This window comes from Perissodus microlepis, chromosome 15 (genome assembly GCF_051167445.1).
Source record: "Perissodus microlepis isolate ML-2025 ecotype Zambia chromosome 15, ASM5116744v1, whole genome shotgun sequence".
Taxonomy (NCBI): Eukaryota; Metazoa; Chordata; class Actinopteri; order Cichliformes; family Cichlidae; genus Perissodus; species Perissodus microlepis.
The window spans coordinates 27524911-27551898 of record NC_140475.1 but is presented as its reverse complement, the minus strand read 5'-3'; the positions used below and the strand labels follow the sequence as shown (position 1 = coordinate 27551898).

Here is a 26988-nt window from a genome sequence, read left to right as displayed (position 1 = left end):
CCCCTTAGACTTTTATCTTTGGGGTCATCTGAAGGCAATTGTCTATGGTGTGAAGATACGAGATGTGCAGCACCTGAAACTACGGATACTGGATGCCTGTGCTGGCATTTCTCCTGCGGTGTTGCTATCAGTGTGTGAAGAGTGGGAGAAGAGGGTTGCATTGACAATCCAACACAATGGGCAGCACTTTGAACACATTTTATAAGTGGTCAGAAACTTGTAAATAACTCATGAAAGAATGAAGTTACGTTGAAACCAAGCACACCATTGTTTTTTTTTTTTGACATTACCAGTAAGTTTGATGTGTCAGATGGCCCTCTTCCTACTGAAAAAACAAAGGTTGTATCCAAGATGGCCGACTTCTAAATGGCCACCATGGTCACCACCCATCTTGAGGAGTGTGCCCCCTCACATATACTAATGTGCCACAAACAGGACTTTAATATCACCAACCATTCACATTTTATTACAGTGTAGCCATATAAATGAATTCAGTAAAATCATAATTCACGTCGGCAGTAATGACACCCGGTTACGCCAATCGGAGGTCACTAAAATCAATATTGAATCGATGTGCAACTTTGCTAAAATAATGTCGGACTCTGTAGTTTTCTCTGGTCCCCTCCCCAATCAGACCAGGAGTGACATGTTTAGCCGCATGTTCTCCTTAAATTGCTGGCTGTCTGAGTGGTGTCCCAGAAACGATGTGGGCTTCATAGATAATTGGCAAACCTTCTGGAGGAAACCTGGTCTTGTTAGGAGAGACGGCATCCATCCCACTTTCGATGGAGCAGCTCTCATTTCTAGAAATATGGACAAATTTATTAAACCCCCCAAAATATGACTATCCAGAGTTGGGACCAGGAAGCAGAGTTGCAGTCTTACACGCCTCTCTGCAGCTTCTCTCCTCCTGCTACCCCCCCAAAAACCCATCTCCATAGAGACTGTGTTAGCTTCCAAAAAGACAAAAAACAAACTAAAAACCAGCAACAAACAACTTAAACATAAACAATTACAAAGAAAGAACAGTACAGTATCCACATCTGAACCAAAGAGTAAAACAGTGAAATGTGGATTATTAAATATTAGGTCTCTCTCCTCCAAGTCTCTGTTAGTACATGACTTAATAATTGACCAACAAATTGATTTACTCTGCCTTACAGAAACCTGGTTGCAGCAGGATGATTATGTTAGTTTAAATGAATCAACACCCCCGAGTCATTCTAACTACCAGAAACCTCGAAGCACAGGCCGAGGGGGCGGTGTGGCAGCAATTTTTCACACCAGCCTATTAATTAATGAAAGACCAAGACAGACTTTTAATTCATTTGAAAGCCTGATGCTTAACATTGTCCACCCCAGCTGTGAAACTCAGAAACCAGTCTTACTTGTTATCATCTATCGTCCACCTGGGCCTTACACAGAGTTTCTGTCTGATTTCTCAGACTTTATATCTAATTTAGTTCTGAGCTCAAATAAAATAATTATTGTGGGTGATTTTAACATCCATGTAGATGCTAAAAATGACAGCCTCAACATGGCATTTAGTCTGTTATTAGACTCAATTGGCTTCTCTCAAAATGTAAAAGAACCCACCCACCACTTTAATCACACTCTAGATCTTGTTTTAACATATGGCATAGAAACTGAACATTTAACAGTGTTTCCTGAAAACCCTCTCCTGTCTGATCATTTCCTGATAACATTTACATTTACAATAATTGATTACACAGCGGTGGAGAGTAGATTTTATCAAAGTAGATGTCTTTCTGAAAGCGCTGTAACTAAGTTTAAGAATATAATCCACCCACTGTTATCATCTTCAATGCCCTGTACCAACACAGAGCAGAGCAGCTATCTGAACGCTACCCCAACAGAGGTCGATTATCTTGTTAATAATTTCACCTCCTCACTACGTACGACTCTGGATACTGTAGCTCCAGTGAAAACTAAGGTCTCTAATCAGAAGTACCTGACTCCGTGGTATAATTCTCAAACACGTACCCTAAAGCAGATGACTCATAATCTGGAGAGGAAATGGCGTGTCACAAATTTAGAGGATCATCATTTAGCCTGGAGAAATAGTTTGCTGCTTTATAAGAAAGCCCTCCGCAAAGCCAGAACATCTTACTATTCATCACTGATTGAAGAAAATAAGAACAACCCCAGGTTTCTCTTCAGCACTGTAGCCAGGCTGACAAACAGTCAGAGCTCTGTTGAGCCAACCATCCCTTTAACGTTAACTAGTAATGACTTCATGAATTTCTTCACAAATAAAATTTTTATCATTAGAGAAAAAATTACCAGTAATCATCCCACAGATGTAATATTATCTACAGCTACTCTTAGTACCATTGATGTTAAGTTAGACTCTTTTTCTCCAATTGATCTTTCTGAGTTAACTTCAATAATTACTTCCTCCAAACCATCAACGTGTCTTTTAGACCCCATTCCTACAAAACTGCTCAAAGAAGTCCTGCCATTAATTAATTCTTCGATCTTAAATATGATCAACCTATCTCTAATAATCGGCTATGTACCACAGGCCTTCAAGCTGGCTGTAGTTAAACCTTTACTCAAAAAGCCATCTCTAGACCCAGCAGTCTTAGCTAATTATAGGCCAATCTCCAACCTTCCTTTCATATCAAAAATCCTTGAAAGAGTAGTTGTCAAACAGCTAACAGATCATCTGCAGAGGAATGGTTTATTTGAAGAGTTTCAGTCAGGTTTCAGAGCTCATCACAGCACAGAAACAGCTTTAGTGAAGGTTACAAATGATCTTGTTAAATCCAGAATTGAATTCAAAATCCTGCTCCTCACATACAAGGTCTTAAATAATCAGGCCCCATCTTATCTTAATGACCTTGTAGTACCATATCACCCTATTAGAGCACTTCGCTCTCGCTCTGCAGGCCTACTTGTTGTTCCTAGAGTATTTAAAAGTAGAATGGGAGGCAGAGCCTTCAGTTTTCAGGCCCCTCTTCTGTGGAACCAGCTTCCAGTTTGGATTCGGGAGACAGAAACTATCTCTACTTTTAAGATTAAGCTTAAAACTTTCCTTTTTGCTAAAGCATATAGTTAGGGCTGGACCAGGTGACCCTGAATCCTCCCTTAGTTATGCTGCAATAGACGTAGGCTGCCGGGGGATTCCCATGATGCATTGAGTTTTTCCTTTCCAGTCACCTTTCTCACTCACTATGTATTAATAGACCTCTCTGCATTGAATCATATCTGTTATTAACCTCTGTCTCTCTTCCACAGCATGTCTTTTATCCTGTCTTCCTTCTCTCACCCCAACCGGTCGCAGCAGATGGCCGCCCCTCCCTGAGCCTGGTTCTGCCGGAGGTTTCTTCCTGTTAAAAGGGAGTTTTTCCTTCCCACTGTCGCCAAAGTGCTTGCTCATAGGGGGTCATATGATTGTTGGGTTTTTCTCTGTATCTATGAAGCGCCTTGAGGCGACTTTTGTTGTGATTTGGCGCTATATAAATAAAATTGAATTGAATTGAATTGAATTGAATCTTCTTATGGCCTCTGACAGTGGACTCATCTCTGTGCTTGTCCTGCTAGACCTCAGTGCAGCGTTCGATACTGTTGACCATAATATCCTATTAGAGCGATTAGAACATGCTGTAGGTATTACAGGTACTGCACTGCAGTGGTTTGTATCATATCTATCTAATAGACTCCAATTTGTGCATGTAAATGGAGAGTCCTCTTCACACACTGAGGTTAATTATGGAGTTCCACAGGGTTCAGTGCTAGGACCAATTCTGTTTACATTATACATGCTTCCCTTAGGCAGCATCATTAGAAGACATAGCATACATTTTCACTGCTATGCAGATGACACCCAGCTCTATCTGTCCATGAAGCCAGATAACACACACCAATTAGTTAAACTGCAGGAATGTCTTAAAGACATAAAGACCTGGATGGCCGCTAACTTTCTGCTTCTTAATTCAGATAAAACTGAGGTTATTGTACTCGGCCCTGAAAATCTTAGAAATATGGTATCTAACCAGATTCATACTCTGGATGGCATTACCTTGGCCTCCAGTAACGCTGTGAGGAACCTTGGAGTCATTTTTGACCAGGACATGTCCTTCAATGCACATATTAAACAAATATGTAAGACTGCTTTCTTCCATTTGCGCAACATCTCTAAAATTAGAAATATCCTGTCTCAGAGTGACGCTGAAAAACTAGTTCATGCATTTATTACTTCCAGGCTGGACTACTGTAATTCATTATTATCAGGATGTCCAAAAAACTCACTGAAAAGCCTTCAGCTAATCCAAAATGCTGCAGCAAGAGTACTGACAGGGACTAGAAAGAGAGAGCATATTTCTCCTGTTTTGGCTTCCCTTCATTGGCTTCCTGTTAAGTCCAGAATTGAATTCAAAATCCTGCTCCTCACGTACAAGGTCTTAAATAATCAGGCCCCATCTTATCTTAATGACCTTGTAGTACCATATCACCCTATTAGAGCACTTCGCTCTCGCTCTGCAGGCCTACTTGTTGTTCCTAGAGTATTTAAAAGTAGAATGGGAGGCAGAGCCTTCAGTTTTCAGGCCCCTCTTCTGTGGAACCAGCTTCCAGTTTGGATTCGGGAGACAGAAACTATCTCTACTTTTAAGATTAGGCTTAAAACTTTCCTTTTTGCTAAAGCATATAGTTAGGGCTGGACCAGGTGACCCTGAATCCTCCCTTAGTTATGCTGCAATAGACGTAGGCTGCCGGGGGATTCCCATGATGCATTGAGTTTTTCCTTTCCAGTCACCTTTCTCACTCACTATGTATTAATAGACCTCTCTGCATTGAATCATATCTGTTATTAACCTCTGTCTCTCTTCCACAGCATGTCTTTTATCCTGTCTTCCTTCTCTCACCCCAACCGGTCGCAGCAGATGGCCGCCCCTCCCTGAGCCTGGTTCTGCCGGAGGTTTCTTCCTGTTAAAAGGGAGTTTTTCCTTCCCACTGTCGCCAAAGTGCTTGCTCATAGGGGGTCATATGATTGTTGGGTTTTTCTCTGTATCTATGAAGCGCCTTGAGGCGACTTTTGTTGTGATTTGGCGCTATATAAATAAAATTGAATTGAACTGAATTGAATTGAATATAAATGGCCCACCCTGTAGATATGGTCACTAAGATATGAAATCAAGTGTGTGTGTGTGTGCAGAGTCAGTAAAATTGGATTTCTGTGTGTGTAGTATAAAAATACTATCAATGCATTATATGTTATATGAGCAAGAGACCAATGAAGCAGTTTCATATGTGTTTGCACATGTGAATGTGTGTACGGGGAATTAACAGTGATGACAGAGGTTCACACCAATCTTAGTTATTTCCCTGGGCTCTCCCACACACTGAAAGGCAGTGCTTTACATGTTATTTCCCAGTGGATCCTAACAGTGATTGTGGCTCATTGCCTTGGTCTGTTACAGCACGTTAGCTTCCCCCAGGCTGTTCCTCATGGAGGACACACACACACACACACACACACACACACATCAATCCAAGCACAGTATGTACTCTTCCACAGAGACTACACATCATGCAGCAGAAAATTATCACCTATGCATTTTTATGAGCTCGATATGAGAAGAAACACTCGATGTTCTGAGTGCATGTCATCCTTAGATGATCATTCACAGAAAAAAAACCCAGTAGATGCACCAGAAATCAGAGGATTGTATGCAAAATATAATTTAACGCCTCTTATTCAGGAAGGGGTTGAATTGAAAGCAATATAGCAAACAGACTGTTATATAGTGCTTTTCTATTCTTACAGAGTGCTCAAAACACTTGTACACAACAAGCCATAGTCACCCATTCACATTCATATTAATAAAGTGCTTATCAATTCAATTCAATTCAATTTTATTTATATAGCGCCAAATCACAACAAAAGTCGCCTCAAGGCGCTTCATAGATACAGAGAAAAACCCAACAATCATATGACCCCCTATGAGCAAGCACTTTGGCGACAGTGGGAAGGAAAAACTCCCTTTTAACAGGAAGAAACCTCCGGCAGAACCAGGCTCAGGGAGGGGCGGCCATCTGCTGCGACCGGTTGGGGTGAGAGAAGGAAGACAGGATAAAAGACATGCTGTGGAAGAGAGACAGAGGTTAATATTGCCTCCACTATCAGATGTGCCTTGCACTCTCCTTCTTTTTGAATCCTCTGGAGATGTGTCCAACCAGTGTCCTATCATATGTCCAAATTGCCTGGAATCGATGGTTCAATGGTTTTCAAACACCGGCACAGGCCAGATTTTAAAAAAACAAAAAAAAAACAAAACCATTTCAATGGAGAGTAAATGAGGTTCTGGTGCAGCAAATCATTTCACAACAAATTTCAGAGATGTTGATCACTATGTTGAATAATCACTTGGTTTTATGTATTTAGTTTAAAAAAGAAACTATGTGAAACCAAACGTTTCAAGGCGACCTCAACCACACTACAAAGAGAACTTACTTTGGTAGCTTGTATCTGTGATCTAAATCTTTCAGTTTTAACCTGCAGGTACAGTCAAATATAACTTAGACTGAGCTGTAAATCTGGAGTTTCACCTCTTGTACTCCTTCAGCGAATCCTACGTTTACCATGTTAGAAGGTTTTGTGTGCCGGTTTAAGAGGAGAAAATAGCTCCTGGCTGGGTCATTCAAGGTAAACAGTTTGGGCGTCTGAGAAGAAGCAATTTATGAAAACTTCAACATCTGAAGAAAGGATAGCACTGTCGTTTGCTGAAGCAAACCCTGATAGAACAACTTGCCCTGAGGCAAAGAAGCCTGAGGCATGGGTTTGGAGCAAGACAGCAGAAGAACCCTTGTGAAGTGGCAACTTTCAAAGAAAGCATAAATTGCTTGGACTTTGTTTACTGAGTACCTTCTCCTGAAGCAACTCAGGGGCAAAAAGGGCTTTGAGTGAGGCAAAAGATCAGAGCAAGAGCCCAAACCAAAGCTCTGTTTGCTTGGATTACAGATACCAGAACCAGTACGGATGCTTTGGTTTCTTCTCCCAACAAACTTATTTTAGCAGTAAAGCCAAATTTTGCTAGTCATATAGCAAAACTGTCAATAATATATTCCATTCTCATCTTCAAATTGACATTGCCTCTATCAGTGACAATGATGATGCTTGGCAACAAAAACGCCTTTACAAACAAGCACGATACAAGCCACAACATTGGACAAAAGAGTCAGAGCATCAAATTCCACATTTCAAGACTGAGCTTATTTTTACAATCGACTGCACTGTAAAATGTAATATTGTGTTTAATTAAAAATATTAAATAGGCTGAACTCAATTTTTAACAATTTGTTATTAGAACTCGATTTAAATAAGTTACCAGTACTTTTTATGCAAAAATGCTGATAAACTCAATTTATTTGAGTCATCTTAACTTAGAAAAACTAAGTAAGCTGGAAGTTTTGCTTCTCAGGGCGGAAGGATGAAAGATGTGTTTTGAAAATGCCACGTGACTACCGTCCTCCTCCCTCTCGGATCAGTCCGCATGTTCATAGTGCATTTGTTATGGAATATGTTGAGCAAACCTGGAGAAGCGTCAGCTCAAGAGATTATTGTCATTGCTGTGGATCTTTACCTGATACACTGACTTAGTGAGTAAATGTTTACTCTTATTCAAACTGATTTTGTGGCTTCTCTTAGTTTAGCACCAGGTTTATAATCTTGCTAGCTAGTTAGTGTTAGCCTAGCGTTGCTGCTGCCGCTGGGCTCATGTTACTTAAAAATTAACACCACAGCCTTAAAAACCTTACATAAAACTATGTCTGTGAAATTTTCTGTTGATTGTTTGAAATAAAAAAGTGAGATAAGAGCCCAGACAAAATTCTTCGGGAGGTGCAGCCGTTAGGGGTAGGGTGGGGTGGGGGGGGTATTTTCAATCCATAGCCATAACTAACTAACTATATATATATCATGTTTAACCTGAGTAGCAAAAGAGTGCAGGGGGGTTGAAAACAATAAGCCAGGAGTTAGCTGTGCTCCTGGACTCTATCGAGCCTTGACCTCCCGGTCAGCTATTGCGCTGGTGGATAACAGAGCTCTCCGAAAACGTGGAAGCACTTTTGCAAATGTGTGATATTTTGATAAATTAAGTAGATATTTGAGCATTACACAGCTACATTCTCGCCTGAAAATATCTTAAAAGGTTATTTTGTGACCCAGAAAGGGTAGTCTGGGGAAAAGGAGGATCGCATTTGTCACCGGTTGTCGGAGCCTGTGCGTACTTGTAAGCGCGGCAATGGCGGAGGAGCGCGGCTAAAAAACTTATTACTTTTTCTGGGTCACAAAATAAACTTTTAAGATATTTTCAGGCGAGAATGTAGCTGTGTAAAGTTCAAATATCTGCTCGATTTATCAAGACATCACATACTTGCAAAAATGCTCTGACGTTTTCGGAGACGTCCATTTTTTTTCATGCTTTGTGGCAGCTTTTGAACATCTGTGGCATCTATTAATGTCAAATCTAGCCTTTATTTAACAACACAAGCAATCTCTATGTTACAATAATTGCACAGCCATTAAGGATAAAATCAGTTTCTGAAAAATGTTCTGTTTTTTCTCCCTCTGCTTGCTTCTTACTGTCTTTGAGGCTCGGGACCAGCACTCCTGTTGTTGGACAGAAAGACATCAACTCAGTGGTGAGTATTTTGGTTTTCCAATATATTAGCAACTGTCAGTGACATTTATATTAATCAGGCTGAACTTTAATCTTTAGATCAGCCTGTTTTACTTATTGTTTTATTTGTGCTTTGGTTTGGGGAAGTTGTTTCTTTACTGATCTTTTCCTGTCTTCTGTTATTAGACTTGAGATATGACTGCACTATGCTGTTGCTGGTGACTCCAGTTAATTCTACAAGACATGCTGTGTAAGTAAACAAACAACAACAGTTTGGTCTGCATTTCTTGAAAGATCACATCCCCCAAACTTAGTTTAGAGGGTCTACACTGTATATAGTGAAGTCTGCAAGTTTTCTAACAGCAAAATTTGTTTTGTTCCCAAATCATTTTGCACATCATTAGAATGAAAGTTATTGGCCATGTTTGCATAGCCCTTTTTAAAATGATGCTTTCATGACATTATTGTGTGTTGGGTGGTGGTCACGGCTATCCAGACTGACAATTGGGACATTGAATGTCACCTCTCCGGTGGGGAGGGAGCCTGAGATTGTGTAAATTGGAGTCTGTTTTATACCAAATGCAGAAAAAAATGTTTTAAGAAAGCAATTAAGTTCATGTTCCAAAAAATATGATTGTTTGCTTGCAGAACAACAGGAGAGATGAGTCCTCCGTCACAGATGGTGTGGTCAGTGAAGATGGTCGCCTGCAGGTTCAAGCTCATTGCATCTCCAACCCACATCCACTGCCACTGTACTTAAGGGAAGTTAAAGACTTTCTTCTGCACTTACATTTGGATCACCTCGATCCATGATAGGCAGTAATTCCTGGACTGGAAACAAGCCATCCTTAAAACATTACAACATTCCAGCTCCTGTGTTGGAATGAAAAACAAATGTGTTGTTTAAATCAGAGACTGCACTTGTGACAGAACAATAAATATTTTATTTTGATTATATAAGTAAGTACAAAACAAACTTGTGGTAGGCCTAAACTTATTTCCAGATAATTACATCTGAGACTTTGTTTCATTGTAAGATTATAACAGTGATGGCAATATAATTGTTTGTTGTTCAGCAGAACAGTGTCCAGTATATTGGCTGTTATACTTTGTTGTGTTTGAAAATAAAAGTTGGGCTGATTTTAACATCATTACAAAAAGTGTTGTTAATTATTTTTAATCATATTCAGGTCACCACAAATAGTTTTTTCATTTAGTTGAACTTGAAATGTTTGTCAGTAGGTAAACAATTAAAATTGTACAGTCAGAAATATCAAGTTATTCTTAATACTGCAGACTTGCAATGTGTAAGTTGTCCTAACAGTCATCTTAAGTAAGCTTTACTTAGTTTTTTTGAGGCAACGAGTTTCCTCGATTTTTTTGAGTTCTGGGAACTAACAAGGCTGTACAGTGTACTCAAAATGAGTAAGTTGCCCTAACTTGGTCATCTTACGTAAACTTGATCCAATTTTCTTGAGTTCTGGGAACAAATGAGCTTGTACAGAGTACTCAAAATAAATAAGTTGTCCTAATTTAGTCATTTTTAGCTAAGCTTTACTCAATTTTTTTGAGGCAACGAGTTTCCTCAATTTTTTTGAGTTCTGGGAACTAATTCGATTTTACAGTGTGTTCTGAACCTTTAAGGGAAAACACACCAGAAAACAGAATTCCACCCCCTTTATCTCAGACTGCTCAGTCATGATCAGACACAAACATCTGCCCCTGAGCTGCAGACCACACAACCAAATCTCAAATTTGTCACATGCTCGAAGGGTGATTCCTTTGCAGTGATTGCATGCTGTGTTTTTGCAAATCCAGTTTTATTTTGATGTGGATGTTCACTGTAACAGAGTGCTTTGAAGTTAGGGTTGGCTGGCAAAAAACAGCCAAACTGGCACCCTCCGCTCTTCTTTTGCCATGCCAAACTCTTCAGTGTCTTTCATTGCGACTAAGAGACTGACACCATGCTGTGTGTGTCTTTCCTGGGAAAGATAGAGCAAAAAAAATACGTTTATTTAGCCTAATTTGTTTGCCAAATTAAATTTGCAATTTCAGCTATGCCAGATATACAGGGAGTGCAGAATTATTAGGCAAGTTGTATTTTTGAGGAATAATTTTATTATTGAACAACAACCATGTTCTCAATGAACCCAAAAAACTCATTAATATCAAAGCTGAATGTTTTTGGAAGTAGTTTTTAGTTTGTTTTTAGTTTTAGCTATTTTAGGGGGATATCTGTGTGTGCAGGTGACTATTACTGTGCATAATTATTAGGCAACTTAACAAAAAACAAATATATACCCATTTCAATTATTTATTTTCACCAGTGAAACCAATATAACATCTCCACATTCACAAATATACATTTCTGACATTCAAAAACAAAACAAAAACGAATCAGCGACCAATATAGCCACCTTTCTTTGCAAGGACACTCAAAAGCCTGCCATCCATGGATTCTGTCAGTGTTTTGATCTGTTCACCATCAACATTGCGTGCAGCAGCAACCACAGCCTCCCAGACACTGTTCAGAGAGGTGTACTGTTGTCCCTCCTTGTAAATCTCACATTTGATGATGGACCACAGGTTCTCAATGGGGTTCAGATCAGGTGAACAAGGAGGCCATGTCATTAGTTTTTCTTCTGTTATACCCTTTCTTGCCAGCCACGCTGTGGAGTACTTGGACGCGTGTGATGGAGCATTGTCCTGCATGAAAATCATGTTTTTCTTGAAGGATGCAGACTTCTTCCTGTACCACTGCTTGAAGAAGGTGTCTTCCAGAAACTGGCAGTAGGACTGGGAGTTGAGCTTGATTCCATCCTCAACCCGAAAAGGCCCCACAAGCTCATCTTTGATGATACCAGCCCAAACCAGTACTCCACCTCCACCTTGCTGGCGTCTGAGTCGGACTGGAGCTCTCTGCCCATTACCAATCCAGCCACGGGCCCATCCATCTGGCCCATCAAGACTCACTCTCATTTCATCAGTCCATAAAACCTTAGAAAAATCAGTCTTGAGATATTTCTTGGCCCAGTCTTGACGTTTCAGCTTGTGTGTCTTGTTCAGTGGTGGTCGTCTTTCAGCCTTTCTTACCTTGGCCATGTGTCTGAGTATTGCACACCTTGTGCTTTTGGGCACTCCAGTGATGTTGCAGCTCTGAAATATGGCCAAACTGGTGGCAAGTGGCATCTTGGCAGCTGAACGCTTGACTTTTCTCAGTTCATGGGCAGTTATTTTGCGCCTTGGTTTTTCCACACGCTTCTTGCGACCCTGTTGACTATTTTGAATGAAACGCTTGATTGTTCGATGATCACGCTTCAGAAGCTTTGCAATTTTGAGACTGCTGCATCCCTCTGCAAGATATCTCACTATTTTGACTTTTCTGAGCCTGTCAAGTCCTTCTTTTGACCCATTTTGCCAAAGGAAAGGAAGTTGCCTAATAATTATGCACACCTGATATAGGGTGTTGATGTCATTAGACCACACCCCTTCTCATTACAGAGATGCACATCACCTAATATGCTTAATTGGTAGTAGGCTTTCGAGCCTATACAGCTTGGAGTAAGACAACATGCATGAAGAGGATGAAGTGGACAAAATACTCATTTGCCTAATAATTCTGCACTCCCTGTACATCGTTATATCGAACAGCCCTAGTTCAGTAACAAATATTGTCAAGCTAGTTCATTTTTGGTATGCTGCAGCCACATTCTGCCACATAGTTCTGTTAGTTGACTAGAATTGTCACTAGTGATACGAACTAATAATAATTTATCGATTCCATTATCGATATAATGCATTGATTTGAGTCATTATCAATTCTCTTATCGATTCTCATTGGCTCCACTTTGAAGACACCACTGTTGCTAAGTAGCATATCAAAGATATTACATTCATGCTAATTATTTGCATGCTGTGGTCAAATGTTTGTGCATGTCGGGGGTATTTCCTCTCTTTGTAGTGATCAGTGTTGGGGTCGTCACTCAAAACAAATAGTGATTACACATATTATACGGAACACTTTTCTTAGAAGTAGTACAGCAGTGGAAGTGCAAGTGGAACTGATAAGCGGAATCGATACGCAAGCAGACTTTGCTGGAATTTAAAACTCAATAATAATACCCAGGGAAATACTCAATACTGAATCCAATGCTACATGGAAAATTTTAACCCTATCCTGCAAAAGAAGTAATGGTGAAGAAATCATATCTCAAAAGAATTAACTGTTTACTTGTTAATTTAACTTGTTTTCAACTAAATTTTCCTAAATATGACTTGGCTTTAAAAAAAGAAAAAGAAAAAAAGATTAATGTCAAGTCTGGAGGTTTTAATTTGTTTTACAAATTATTTAGATAGTTTCATTACAGATTGTGCAGGGTACAATAGATTTCAGAACCTAACAAAAAACAAAAGGGTACAACAAACAACACCATACCTCACACAACTAAACGATTTATGGAAAAGTAAAGAATAAACTTTGGGTTAAGTTGGCATAAGTTATACTAAAATAAAGAAGTTCTAAAAGAACACTGTAAAATTGAAACCGTTACTGCCTGCATTTTAAAACTGACCTTGTTGATGGCTACAACAAAATAAGAACCACATTTTATTAAATAGTTGTACAAAGACGCTCTGCCACGGCTCCATCCATGACTCGTTCAGCTCTGCAATAATTATTCACAGTTTACCCAACTATACTTTTCATCTCCTAGCTGCTAAGTTATTGATACCACATGGCTAATATGGCTTTCAGGTAATTGCTTGTAGTGCATGCTGGATAGGTTAACATTTATGATAACTGTTTCAGTAGCTTTACTGACCTCTGAAATTCCTCCTAAACTGTTATGAATGCTAAGTACTTTAGCTGTTAGAGAGAGGAAGATCAGTGGGCCTTGCTTTCTTCATTGCATTGCTGTGTAAAGTTATCAGCAAGAGGAGGCAAACAGGGCACTGTTGCTATCAATACCATAGCAAATGATTATCTTAATTTAGTATTGTTGATTTTTACTATTAATTAATATCTGAGTATCAATTTTGCTGACAACCCATACAGTGCACATCCTGTTTTTTCTTCTTCTCACTGCTGAACTTTAAATAAAGTTATCATGCATCCAAAGTTCAGTCATGCAGTCATTTATGTTCGATTAACAATTGTTATGAAAGTTTAGTTTAGTAACTGTCCAAAAAAAGTTACCGGAAGGTTATCAATATGGATGCTAACTAACAGGACGTGCTTCTAGAAGACGTTGGTGGGAGCCATCACTTTGAATTTAAAGTTATGATGTACTTTAATAGCAGTATCAGTAGTTTAGTAGCAGGCTTGCTATATCATGTAACATTGTGCATTTTAGAAAATAGTTGCTAAATCTGCAAAGAGAAATAAACCTCAGAACCAGCACAGGTCAGGTGACCACACCCTGTCAACAGAGAAAATAAATTAAAAATGTCTTAATAGAACCTATTAAGTGACTTATTAAGCTCATTAAGTTAGCTATTTTGTGCGACTGCCCTGCTGCACCAAAACGTAGGGCTTTCCCCACCTGCAGAATACCACTTTAGGTACTTTGAAATCTCAGTGTGTTGCAGTTTCTACCACTCGAGCCAGTGGGCCGGTATCTGAACTGAACACCTTGGCATGGCAAGACAGCTGGAAAAGTCAGTTTTGTTGATGCCCTGTGGCCTCACATTTGCACTCGACCACACCTTACTTTGAAGAGATCAAATGAAATTGAGTTTTTCCTTTTTAAACATTTCTAACAGCGTGTTGTTATTTATGCACAGTTCACTTGTCAGGACTTTCTACAAGGTGCCAAAAGCAAACGAACTGCACGTGTGATAGTTATGAAACATATATTGTATCCATTTGTTTACATTAAACCACCTGTGTGGCCACACTATTTGAATAGTTCAAGGAATCTGACGTAATTGCAGGCTCATTGAAATTGTAATAATAATATCTTTTTGCCAGTAGCAGGGTTCATATTACCATGGCAACACTGATTCCAGCAACACTTGCTTTCTTGGCCTTACAGGCTGTTATTGAGCCACTACTGCAAAGGTTTTTTATTGTGTCATACCCATAAACCAGAGGCCACCAAAGAAGCATATACCTGAGAGGCAGGTTTACCAATCAAATCGTACCATGCCATTCAATACAGGGCTGCAAATCCTTTTGAAAATTACATGTCAGTACACAACATTAAAAAACGAAGCGTCTAAAAATTTACCTATTATGCTTTTCTATGCGTTCTGTATTGTTGTATTGTTCTGTATTGATGAATCTGTATAGGGTTACAAAAGTCACAGTGATAAGGTTTAGGTTGCACATTGGCCAACAACACCTTAGTACCTCAATTTCCTTTTCTGTGCTACATGAAACAAGAAAACTTCTGAGTGTGAGGCCAGCACACTCACGCTAGCATAATTTCTGGTTGTCGTTTTCCTCAAAATCAATGCTGCTACTACCGTAATACTATAAAGACTAAAAAAAACTACTAAAACCTAAAACAAAAAAACAAAACAGAAGCAAAAAACTTAAAAACTCATTATCAATACAACTAATGTTTGTAGGCTACTAGGGGTGCAACGATACTCGTATCGATATTGAACCGTTCGATACAGTGCTTTTGGTTCGGTACGCATATGTATCGAACAATACAAAAGTTTTAATTTATTTTATCAACTTTCCTTCTGACGATGCTGTCTGTGTTGAGCGCTCAGTGGATCTGCGCTCGACAGTGCAGCCTAGGCGGAGTAGTCGAAAGCAGACTCACTGAGCGCAGGGCAAGCTAGCCAGACAGAAGTTAAGCTCTCCTTGCAACATGGCAAATTGAACCTCCCCCACCCTCATTCAGATCTGGCGTTTGGAACTATTGTGGTTTTCATGTGACGTATGACCCTGAAGGTAAGCGTGTCATGGACTAAAGTAAAACAGTATGTTGGATGTGCCACGCAATGCTCAATTACATGGGTGGGAACTAGTGTGTTAGCGCAGTTAGCTCGTTAAAGTGTTGGCCGTCCAGCCCCACGCACAGGGCGATCCGCGGTAGCTCGTTAACGTCATTTCAACGAGATTAACGCTGACAGCACTAGTGGGAACACAACGAATATGACTGCACATTTACTCCGACTGTCATGGTCTCCGTGCCTGCCCGGCCGGCCCCACAAGGCTACATTTGCTGTTCTCTCCCTCTCTGCCTGGGCGGAGCTCACTGTGGGCTCCCGCCCTTGGCCCACACACCTGACAACAATCACCTGTCATCACCGGGAGCACTATTTGAGGTTGGAACACAGATCCTCTCGTCGCTGGATGATTGTACTACTGACGTTAGTGTTCTCACAGCTCCTGTGAACTTGTGCTTCGTGATTTGTGATTAGTTTGTGACTTCCCTTCTCTTCTGCTTCAGACCTTCCCCCCCCGGACCTGCGACCTCCCTGCCGTATGAACGTGTGTGAGTGTGGGCAAGAAGACGTGAGCGAGTGTGAGAGAGCTACCTTGTGATTCCCTGGAGTTTTGGATTCCCTTCACTGTATATATATTGTGCACTGGAGCCGGAAATAAACTGTTTTTTGGAGACATCTAACCGCTCTGCGCTTGAGTCCCTACAACCAGATCGTGACAGAATCATCCAGCCAAGAAAATGGATTCAGCAGACCCAGCAGTCTCGACCCCCACCCTCGCCACTTTGGCCGCGATGCTGGCGCACCATGAACAAATGTTTGTTCACCTTCGAGCAGAGCTCGCAAACCTCACACAGGCTGTGGCCCAGTTAACACCGCTACCGACCGCTCCACCTGTCGCCGCTCCTCCGCCGGAGGCGCCAGTTCCAGCAGTAAGTGCCACGCCACCTGCTCCCTCACTTGTTCACTTTGACAGATTTCTTCCTACTCCAAGGGCTTTTACGGGAGAGATTGATAAATGTGCTAAGGTTTCCTTACTCAATGTGCCCTTCAGTTTCGCCAGCAACCGCAAGCTTTTTCTACTGATGGTGCGAAAATTGCTTATATCGTCCAGTTACTCCAGGATCGTGCTCTGACCTGGGCTCAAGCTGCGCTTCAGGCGGAGCCGGACATCACCTTTTCTGACTTTCTTGTTAAGTTTAAAGGTGTGTTTGACAGGAAAGCCACAACTGCCACGCGCCTGCTTGCGCTCAAACAAGGTAAACGCAGCATGGCTGATTTTTCTATTGATTTCTCTACCTTGGCCGAACAGACGAAATGGGGGGAAGAGGCCCTTAAGAGTGCATTACTCACTAATGTTAATGAGGAAATAAGGAATGAACTGATACTTCGTGAACTGCCTTCCTCCCTAGATGCGCTTTTGGCTTTGTGTATTCGGGTGGACGACCAGGTGCGCGCACATCGGAGCGCACGCTCACGTTCGGGGCATGCCCCGCTGGATTTTTGTGGGACCTCTACTGCAGCCCGTGGGCCGTGTGACGCCGACACCGGGGATGGGGAAGAACCTATGCAGCTTGGGTACTCACGGCTGTCGCCCGCGGAGCGCCAGCGCTGCCTTGCCTCCGGTGAGTGCGTTTATTGCAGCCGTAAAGGCCACTCTGTCTCCTCCTGCCCAACGCTGGCAAAAGGGCGCGCTCACCAGTGATCGTGAGGGTGCTGGTGGGCGATCTGTCGAGTGAAAGCCCTCTCCCCAGACTTCTCTTGCCCGCTAAACTACGTGTTCGGGCTGTTTCTCACTCTCTCTCCGTTCTCATTGACTCTGGGGCCGAGCAGAACTTTATTGACACCTCACTCGCCGCCAAGCAAAACATCGCCTTGGAGCCTCTGTCGCGCCCTCTCCGCGTTTATGCACTATCCGGTCAGCGCCTGCCTGACATCACTCATGTTTCTGAGTTCCTTTCATTATCTCTCTCGGGCAATCACACAGAAAGGATTTGTTTTTTTTCGTTTAAAGCTCCTCTCACTCCGCTGGTTCTGGGTCACCCCTGGCTTGTTCTCCACAACCCGCATATTGACTGGGAGAAGGGTGCCATACTGGGTTGGAGTGTGGCCTGCCACATGAACTGCCTCCGCGCTGCGGCTTCCCCCGTTCCGCTCCCGCCCACGGCCTCGCCATCGGACGCCCTGGACCTCTCGATGGTTCTGCGGGTTTATCATGATCTGCGGGATGTTTTTTGTAAGGATCGTGCGCGGTCCCTTCCCCCGCACCGCCCGTACGATTGTGCCGTCGATCTTCTTCCTGGAGCTCCGCTGCCGTCTAGCCGCCTGTACAGCCTCTCCCGGCCTGAGAGGGATGCTATGGAATGCTACATCGCGGAGTCGCTGGCAGCGGGGTTGATTCGCCCCTCCTCTTCCCCTGTCGCAGCTGGGTTTTTTTTCGTGGATATGAAGGATGGTTCGCTGCGGCCATGTATTGACTTTCGGGGCCTTATCCAGATCACTATTAAAAACAAGTACCCTTTGCCGTTGCTTTCCTCGGCCTTTGAACTGCTTCAGGGCATGACCATCTTTACCAAGCTGGATCTGCGCAACGCTTACCACCTGGTGCGCATCAGAGAGGGGGATGAGTGGAAGACCGCGTTCAATACGCATCGGGGCCACTTTGAGTATCTGGTGATGCCGTTTGGGCTGACCAACGCCCCCGCAGTGTTTCAGGCGATGGTTAATGATGTCCTTTGTGATTTTGTTAACCGTTGTGTGTTTGTGTACTTAGATGACATCCTGATCTTTTCTAAGACACTCGAGGAGCACCAAGTCCATGTCCGGCAGGTCCTGCTGCGCATTCTGGAGAACCGGCTCTTTGTGAAGGGGGAGAAGTGCGACTTCCACGTGACTTCAGTGAGTTTTCTGGGCCACATCATCGAGAAGAGGGACTTGCGGACTGATCCGGAGAAGGTGCGGGCTGTGGTGGAATGGCCTACTCCTCCTGATTGCCGCCAAGTGCAACGTTTTTTGGGATTCGCTAACTTTTACAGACGGTTCATTCGCGATTTCAGCAGGATCGCTCTCCCTCTTACTAAACTCACCTCTCCCAAAGTTCCCTTCCAGTGGGATTCTGCCGCTCAGCGAGCCTTCGCCCTGCTCAAGGACAGGTTCACCACTGCACCCATACTCCGGCAACCGGACCTTACACGGCAGTTCGTTGTGGAAGTGTACGCGTCGGACTCCAGGGTGGGGGCAGTTCTGTCTCAACAGACGGACGGTAAGCTGCACCCGTGTGCCTTTTATTCTCGCCGTCTCTCTCCAGCAGAGTGTAACTATGACATCGGGGACCGGGAGCTTCTGGCCGTCAAGCTGGCCCTGGAGGAGTGGAGACATTGGTTGGAGGGAGCAGCACAACCATTCATCGTCTGGACGGATCACAAGAATCTGGAGTACCTGCGCTCGGCTAGACGGCTCAATTCCCGGCAAGCCAGGTGGGCGCTGTTTTTCGCTCGTTTTGACTTCACTATCACCTACAGGCCAGGATCACGGAACGTAAAGCCAGACGCCCTGTCCAGGCAATTCTCCATCACTGGGGAGGACTCGGACCCCGAGCCTGTCCTCCTGGCCGCCTGCGTGATTGGGGCCATCTCCTGGGAGATTGAGAGCCTCATCCAAGAGGCGCAGGAGACCGAACAGGATCCTGGAACTGGCCCACCTGGTCGCCTCTTCGTTCCTTCAGCCGTCCGCTCTCAGGTTCTCCAGTGGGCTCACACCGCCCGTTTTTCATGCCATCCTGGCGCCCTCCGCACCTTCTCGTTCCTCCGACGCTACTTCTGGTGGCCCGCTATGGCTAAGGACGCCAAGGAGTACGTGTCGGCCTGTTCGACCTGCGCCCGGAACAAGCTTTCGAACCGCCCTCCACCGGGTCTTCTGCAGCCTCTCCCTACACCAGCCCGACCATGGTCCCACGTTTCTTTGGACTTTGTCACGGGTCTGCCGCCCTCTGCAGGTAACACCTCCATACTTACCATTATTGATCGTTTTTCCAAGGCTGCACATTTCATCGCCGTCCCAAAGCTCCCCTCTGCCTTGGAGACGGCCCGGCTCCTCACCTCCCATGTGTTCCGTCTTCACGGGATCCCCGAGGACATCGTCTCGGATAGAGGGCCACAATTCACGTCCCGAGTTTGGAGGGAGTTCTGCTCCGCACTGGGGGCCAAGGTCAGTCTTTCTTCCGGTTTCCATCCGCAGAGTAACGGGCAATCGGAGCGGGCCAACCAGGAGCTGGAAGCTGCCCTCCGCTGTGTCGCTTCGCACAACCAATCAACCTGGAGTGAACAGCTTCCATGGATCGAATACGCCCACAAAAGCCACACATCCTCCGCCACGGACAAATCTCCTTTCGAAGCATCCCTGGGCTATCAACCGCCTTTGCTCCCGGCCATCGAAGGTGAGCACTCCGTTCCCTCAGTACAGGCTCACCTCCGCGGGTGCCGTCGTGCCTGGCGTGCGACTCGGGCTGCCCTACTCCGTACTAAGGAGCGGAACAAGGCCCTCGCTGACCGTCGCCGGACGCCAGCCCCTGAGTATGCCAGCCCCTGAGTACGCCATCGGACAACAGGTATGGCTGTCTACCCACTTTGTGCCGCTACGGACTGAGTCGAAGAAGCTGTCCCCTCAGTTTATTGGCCCTTTTCCAGTTGACGCCATTGTGAACCCTGTGTCGGTCCGCCTCAAACTGCCGCGCAACATGCGCATTCACAATGTCTTCCATGTGTCTCAGGTCAAGCCAGTGCTCTCCAGCCCGTTGTGCCCTCCCTCCAGGGCCCCGCCGCCCCCCCGGGTCGTGGATGGTCAGCTGGTTTACAACATCACCCGCATCATGGACTCCCGACGCCGGGGTAGGGGTTTTCAGTACCTGGTTGACTGGGAGGGCTACGGGATAGAGGAACGCTCCTGGGTGCCTCGAGCTGCTGTCCTGGATAGGGCAATGCTCCGGGACTTCCACCGCAGGCATCCAGGTAAGCCTGGTGGGTCGCCGGGAGGCTCCCGTTGAGGGGGGGGGGTACTGTCATGGTCTCCGTGTCTGCCCGGCCCCACAAGGCTACATTTGCTGTTCTCTCCCTCTCTGCCTGGGCGGAGCTCACTGTGGGCTCCCGCCCTTGGCCCACACACCTGACAACAATCACCTGTCATCACCGGGAGCACTATTTGAGGCTGGAACACAGATCCTCTCGTCGCTGGATGATTGTACTACTGACGTTAGTGTTCTCACAGCTCCTGTGAACTTGTGCTTCGTGATTTGTGATTAGTTTGTGACTTCCCTTCTCTTCTGCTTCAGACCTTCCCTCCCCGGACCTGCGACCTCCCTGCCGTATGAACGTGTGTGAGTGTGGGCAAGAAGACGTGAGCGAGTGTGAGAGAGCTACCTTGTGATTCCCTGGAGTTTTGGATTCCCTTCACTGTATATATATTGTGCACTGGAGCCGGAAATAAACTGTTTTTTGGAGACATCTAACCGCTCTGTGCTTGAGTCCCTACAACCAGATCGTGACACCGACAGCATCCTAGTGCAAAGACAAGTGGAAGCAGACAAAAACAACAAGCACGCATGCTACAAACTTTACCCGAGTCATTTAGACAGCCGTTAGCACATGATTCTCCTTATGGGGACCTGATATGTTTAATATGCTGCTGAGAATATAGCCCAGAAGAAGCGTATAGTATAGCTTTTAGTTTGGAAAGAGCCATTTCGCTGTAATAAACTCTCTTTTCCAAAGATGAGTGATTCCTCAATCAAATACAGGGCTCGCAAAATCGCTAGCCTGACGTCCCGGGGCTAGCGATTTTTCCAGTCGGGCTACCAAAATCTTTCTCTGCCCTGCCCGTCGGGCTATCGTAGGAAGGAAGAATATATGTCAATGCTTTTGCATTCTTTCGGAAATGTAGCTGGGTAATTATGTCATTGGCATCGGTGAGCCACTGTCAATATGTGACATATTGAAATCGCGTTTGAATTTGCGCTTATTTTTTGCTTTCACTTTGCAGTCGCGCGAACTGTGTATAGAGAGCGACAGTACTGATTGGTGAGTGACGATAATTTGCGCACAAATTCCTCTGACATCGTCTTATCAATCGTTAGCTTACTATGCAAACATGACAAGTGAAATCTGCCGCAGCAAGCTTAAACATGTGAGAGGTTAATCGCGCAGAGAATCGCTGAGCGTTATGTGAGTGCGTGTGTAAAAGCAGCAGGATATATATTCTAGTTCTGCTGAGCCAAATAAAACAGGTCAGGGTGAAGAAATGACAGCCAAAGAAAAGCTTACCACAAAACGGAAACGTTATGACAAATCAGACTATAAGGCAAAAAGAAAGTGCAGCTTTATGGTTTTATGGACAAAAGAATTTTTGTGGCTGCAATATGACGAGCTATATAACCAGGGGTGCACATAAGTGGTCCGCAGGTGCGCATTCGCTGTCAAAATAAAAAACGCGCACAAGATAAGAAGTTGCAACGTGTGTTTGCGTACATAAGATTTTCTGGAGGAGGACAGACATTTGTTTAGAACTCTTAAAGATGTAGAAGAAGCTCCTTTAAGCAATTGCTTTGGTTTTCCTCCACCTCCAAAGAAATGTCAGAAGGAGTCCGAACCACAAAAGAAGCACGTATTCTCGGAAAAGTGGTTGCAGGAGGTGAGCTGGCTTCAAACAAATGATGAACGCACAGAGATGTGGTGCAGAATGTGCCGTGAAAATCCCACTCTAGCGGACAAAAACACTGCCTTTTATATGGACGCAAACGCGCGTTGCAACTTCTTATCTGGTGCGCGTCTTTTATTTTGACAGCGAATGCGCACATGCGGACCACTTATGTGCACCCGTGTAAATAACATAATGTTCTGCCGGGTGTGTTGTTGGTTTTCCCTCGATTTCTGAGTCAACAAGCGCCTTTGTTACTGGGACCAGTCATTTTAAGAAAGGCCCCCATTAGAACCCATGAGAAATGCAAGAAATGCATTACTGCTCAGTCTGCAATATCTTTCCCAGAACAAACACCAATTGCAAATAACATACTAAAAATAAACCTGAAAATCAGTTTAAAACAGCGTACTATGTTGCAAAGAGTGAACTACCACTGGCAAAATTTAGCAGTCTTTGCAAACTTCAAAAAGCAAATGGCCTAGATCTTGGTTCCACTTGCCTCTTACCCCTGACTTCAGTGGAAATTTCAAATTCAGGATCTGACACAGACTGATTCATGTCCTACACAGTTCTTACAAGTTCATAGAAATTTCTGTTCAATTAGAACCAAGTATTTGAGTTGATGATTGTAATTTTTATACAATGTTGTAATTTGTTTTTCAATAATTTTTTGATTAATGTTTTGTTTCCGTTACAATATTATACATTAAAGTATAATATTGTAACGGAAACAAAACGGGAAACAAAACATCAATCAAAAAATTGCTCTCTTTTTTATTCGGGCTACTTAAACTTATTTTGGGCTACAAAAAACTGAAGAGTCCCTGCCCGAAGGGCTACCAGGGATTTTGAAATTTTGCGAGCCCTGATATTTATAATTTTAATAAATGACAAATTAAAAAGGCATGAACATTTTTTTTTGTATCGAAAAAATATCGAACCGTGACACCAAAGTATCGAACCGAACCGAACCGTGAATTTTGTGTATCGTTGCACCCTTATAGGCTACGTACATCATACCACCACTTCAGACTTTCCAAACTGATGTCCAAACTTCACTCCTTTCTAGGGTTGCAAAATTCCCGGAATTTTCAAAGATGGAAACTTTCCATGGGAATTAACGGGAATTTATGGGAATAAACTGGGAATTTTCAAAATTGAAGGTTGGCTCTTCTTAGGGAACTTAAATATAGTTGAGCAAAGTATATTTTAGCATAATATTGACAAAAACAAACAAATGCAATTCAAATACACTTGAATATCCATGCCATTCCTTAATCACATGTACAGAGCACATGCTTGCTGCATGGCTATTGAGACCACCTACTGGCACTGTGCATGTCTCCATCACATGTACACATGGACCACACTTTTGAGCCTGAAGGACAAAGAGTATTGAAGGCACACATTTGAGCCTGTGGACTTAACAAGTGAGGTAAGTTTTGATGATATTATGGGAAAATATATTCATTAAATGTTTAAATTGTGAATATCACATAAAATGTATTAATCTGGTAGATAGCAATCTGATAAGATGCTAAATAAAATGCTAGCATCTGTTAGATGCTAAATAAGCCATAGCTAGTATAACATAAAGAAGATGCTAGCTTCCTCATTTGGCTGTTTTGTTTTGAAGATCATTCCAGTTGTTTAGCAAGCCTTACTATTTATATCTGTTTATTATCATATTGCAATTGTATTATTACGATCTCTTGCATTGCATTAGCATTTTTACAAGCTCTTGTTTTATTTTACAGAAAAATGCCACGTGCGCTATCTGATGTGTGGAGACATTTTACACCAGCTAATGTACAAGGGAAATCTGTATATATGTGTAAGTATTGTGATAAGACGTACGTGAAGAATGCCACAAAAATGCAGCAGCACATTGCAAAGTGCAAAAAAATTCCTCAAGGCCCAACACATGCAGCAGCCAGGAGTTCCACTCAAGGGGAAAATGAATCTGTTTCAGCTGTATCAGAGTCAGATACCCACTCATCAGCTTCTGGTCCCTCTGGCATCAGAGGATTCTTTGATTTTATGGATGACACTAGCCAGAAAAACGCAGATGAGTGTTTCGCTCGTGCAATCTATGCAACTGGCTCACCCCTGATGCTGACATCCAATGTGTACTGGAAGAGATTTTTGAATGTTCTCCGACCAGCATACATTCCCCCAACCAGACATGCATTGTCTACTCATCTACTGGATGAAGAGTTCAGTCGAGTTCAAGCAAAGGTGAAACAGACCATTGACCAAGCTGACTGTATTTCAGTCATCTCTGATGGATGGTCCAATATCAGGGGACAAGGAATTATTAACTACATAATCACCACTCCTCAGCCTGTGTTCTACAAGAGTGTAGACACAAAGGAAAACAGACACACAGGCCAATACATTGCAGATGAGCTAAAAGTGATCATCAATGACCTTGGACCAGATAAGGTTTTTGCACTGGTCACTGACAACGCAGCCAACATGAAGGTTGCCTGGGCACATGTGGAGGAGACCTACCCTCATATAACTACTATTGGCTGTGCTGCCCATACACTAAATCTTCTCCTAAAAGACATAATGGCACTAAAAACAATGGACACTCTGAATAAGAGAGCGAAGCAAGTTCTGAAATATGTTAAAGGCAAACAAGTAACTTCCGCTACATTTCTGTCAAAGCAAAAGGAAAAGAACAAGAGTACTACACTGAAGCTTCCCAGCATAACGCGATGGAGTGGTGTTGTTATCATGTTTGACAGCCTTCTGGAGGGAAAGGAGTCTCTGCAAGAGATGGCCATATCCCAGTCTGTAGGCATCGACAGTGACATCAAGAAGGTCATCTTGGATGATGTGTTCTGGGAAAGAGTATCTAGCAGTCAGAAAATCCTCAAACCTATTGCAGCAGCAATAGCGAAGATAGAGGGGGATGGTGCCATCTTGTCAGATGTCCAGTGCCTTTTTGCAGAACTCAAAGAAGAAATCCAGACAATTCTGCCCACTTCCCTACTACTGAAAGCAGAGGAAACGGCTGTGGTCAAGTAATTGGAACAGCGGAGGGAGTTCTGCATGAAGCCAGTGCATGCAGCAGCATACATGCTGGACCCCAAATATGACAAGGGCATACTTTCTGGGGAAGAGATCAACGGTGCCTATGCGGTCATTACAGCCATGTCTGACCACCTGGGTCTCGATAAAGGCAAAGTTCTAGGCAGTTTGGCAAAGTATCGAACAAAGCAAGGCCTTTGGAAAGGGAATGGAATATGGCAGTCATGCCAGCACATATCTGCAGCCACCTGGTGGAAGGGACTATGTGAATCTGAGGCCCTTGCACCTGTAGCCTCCATCCTCCTCCAAATCCCACGATCATCAGCCGCCTCCGAGCGCAACTGGTCACTGTTTGGGAACACCCACACAAAGGTTCGCAACAGGCTCACAAATGTGAGAGTGGAAAAGCTGGTCGGCATTCGGGCAAACCTACGGCTCTTTGAGCCTGACACAGAGCCATCCTCAACAAGGCTGGAAAGTGACACTGAAGAGGAAGACTCAGAGTTGGATGCTGAGGAAGTGGACATGTTGTTGGATGATGATGAGGTCCAGGAAGAGTCTATTGACTGAGCAAAAATGAGAAAAGAGGATTGCTTGAAGGAAGATTTGCATGTTTAATGGGACGTTTTGGAGGATAAGTGGCATTTTTCATTTAACCTTTTGAATGGGACTTTGTGGAGATTTTTGGACAGGGGGCATTTTTGAATGAGCGGGGTTAGGGGATGGTAATATTGAACTCAACATTTCTGTTTTTATTCATCCATGAAACAAGTTATTGAAACGTGTTCTATTCTACTGTACTTACAAATAAATCTGTTGAAATATCTGTTGAAATTATTTTGCATGGAGGTTTTCTTATGATTTCTGTTTATATTTATGCTTGGAAATAATATATTCCCAGTTAGTTCTCCTAAATTCCCATTAATTTCCATAATTCCCATTATTTCCATGGAAAGTTTCCAATATGGAATATTTCCAAAATTCCCAAGCTTAACTTACCATGGAAATTTACCGGAAACTTCGGAAATTTACCGGAAATTTTCCACCCCTTTGCAACCCTACTCCTTTCGCCCTTTTATGCTTATATTATATATGAGCTAGGTCCGCGTTTATGCAAGCAATCCCTGTGAGATGACTTTCAGGCTTTTCCATTTTATTTTTTTTAATATCATTTTACAACCCCTTACACACACATGGGCAAAATTGTTGGTTAAATTCCTTTCTATGAGCTCTGATCTAAATCTGACTATAACATGAAACATGAAGTCTGGAGAAAGCACCTTTTAAACCTGAAACAGCTAGAGCAGTTTACTCATAAGGAGTAGGCCAGGAAATCTGACGACATGTGCAGAAGTCACACTGACAGACAGCAAAAGAAATATTAAGTTAAGGGTACTATAATTTTAATTCTATTGAACCACAATTAAAAAGCAATGTCTGATTTTCATTAGCTAACTTTTAGCAGTTATTTCAGTGACCATTGTGGATTTTTCTTTCTTTAACGTAAGAGTACCAATACAGGTATGAGGTAAGCTCAGCAGTATGGGTAGTGTTGGCCTCAGCTGTCCAATATGTACCTGTTAATTCTTTTTTTAATTCAGTGGAAATATAACATGAAAATTACGAGTACCAGTTACAACTTGTCAGCAGTTAGGCTCCATTTGGTAGTCCCCCCCAAAAACATACTTGCTGTGCAACCCTGTGATCTGAAGAA

The 26988-nt window shown here is 43.2% G+C and overlaps 1 protein-coding gene across 5 annotated transcripts in view; it reads right to left on the bottom strand.

Annotated features, from left to right (window-relative positions):
• cnih3 (cornichon family AMPA receptor auxiliary protein 3) overlaps positions 1–26988 on the bottom strand; it is a 121052-nt gene that overhangs the window by 72624 nt on the left and 21440 nt on the right. The window contains exon 1 of one of the 5 annotated variants that reach the window (XM_084952277.1): positions 9436–9458. The exons of the other annotated variants lie outside the window; for them this stretch is intronic. Within the exon in view, the coding sequence (XP_084808403.1) occupies positions 9436–9456 (21 nt within the window). The 5' untranslated portion in view covers positions 9457–9458. Of the gene's footprint in view, positions 1–9435; positions 9459–26988 lie in introns of those variants that run through there. 5 annotated transcript variants of the gene reach the window in all.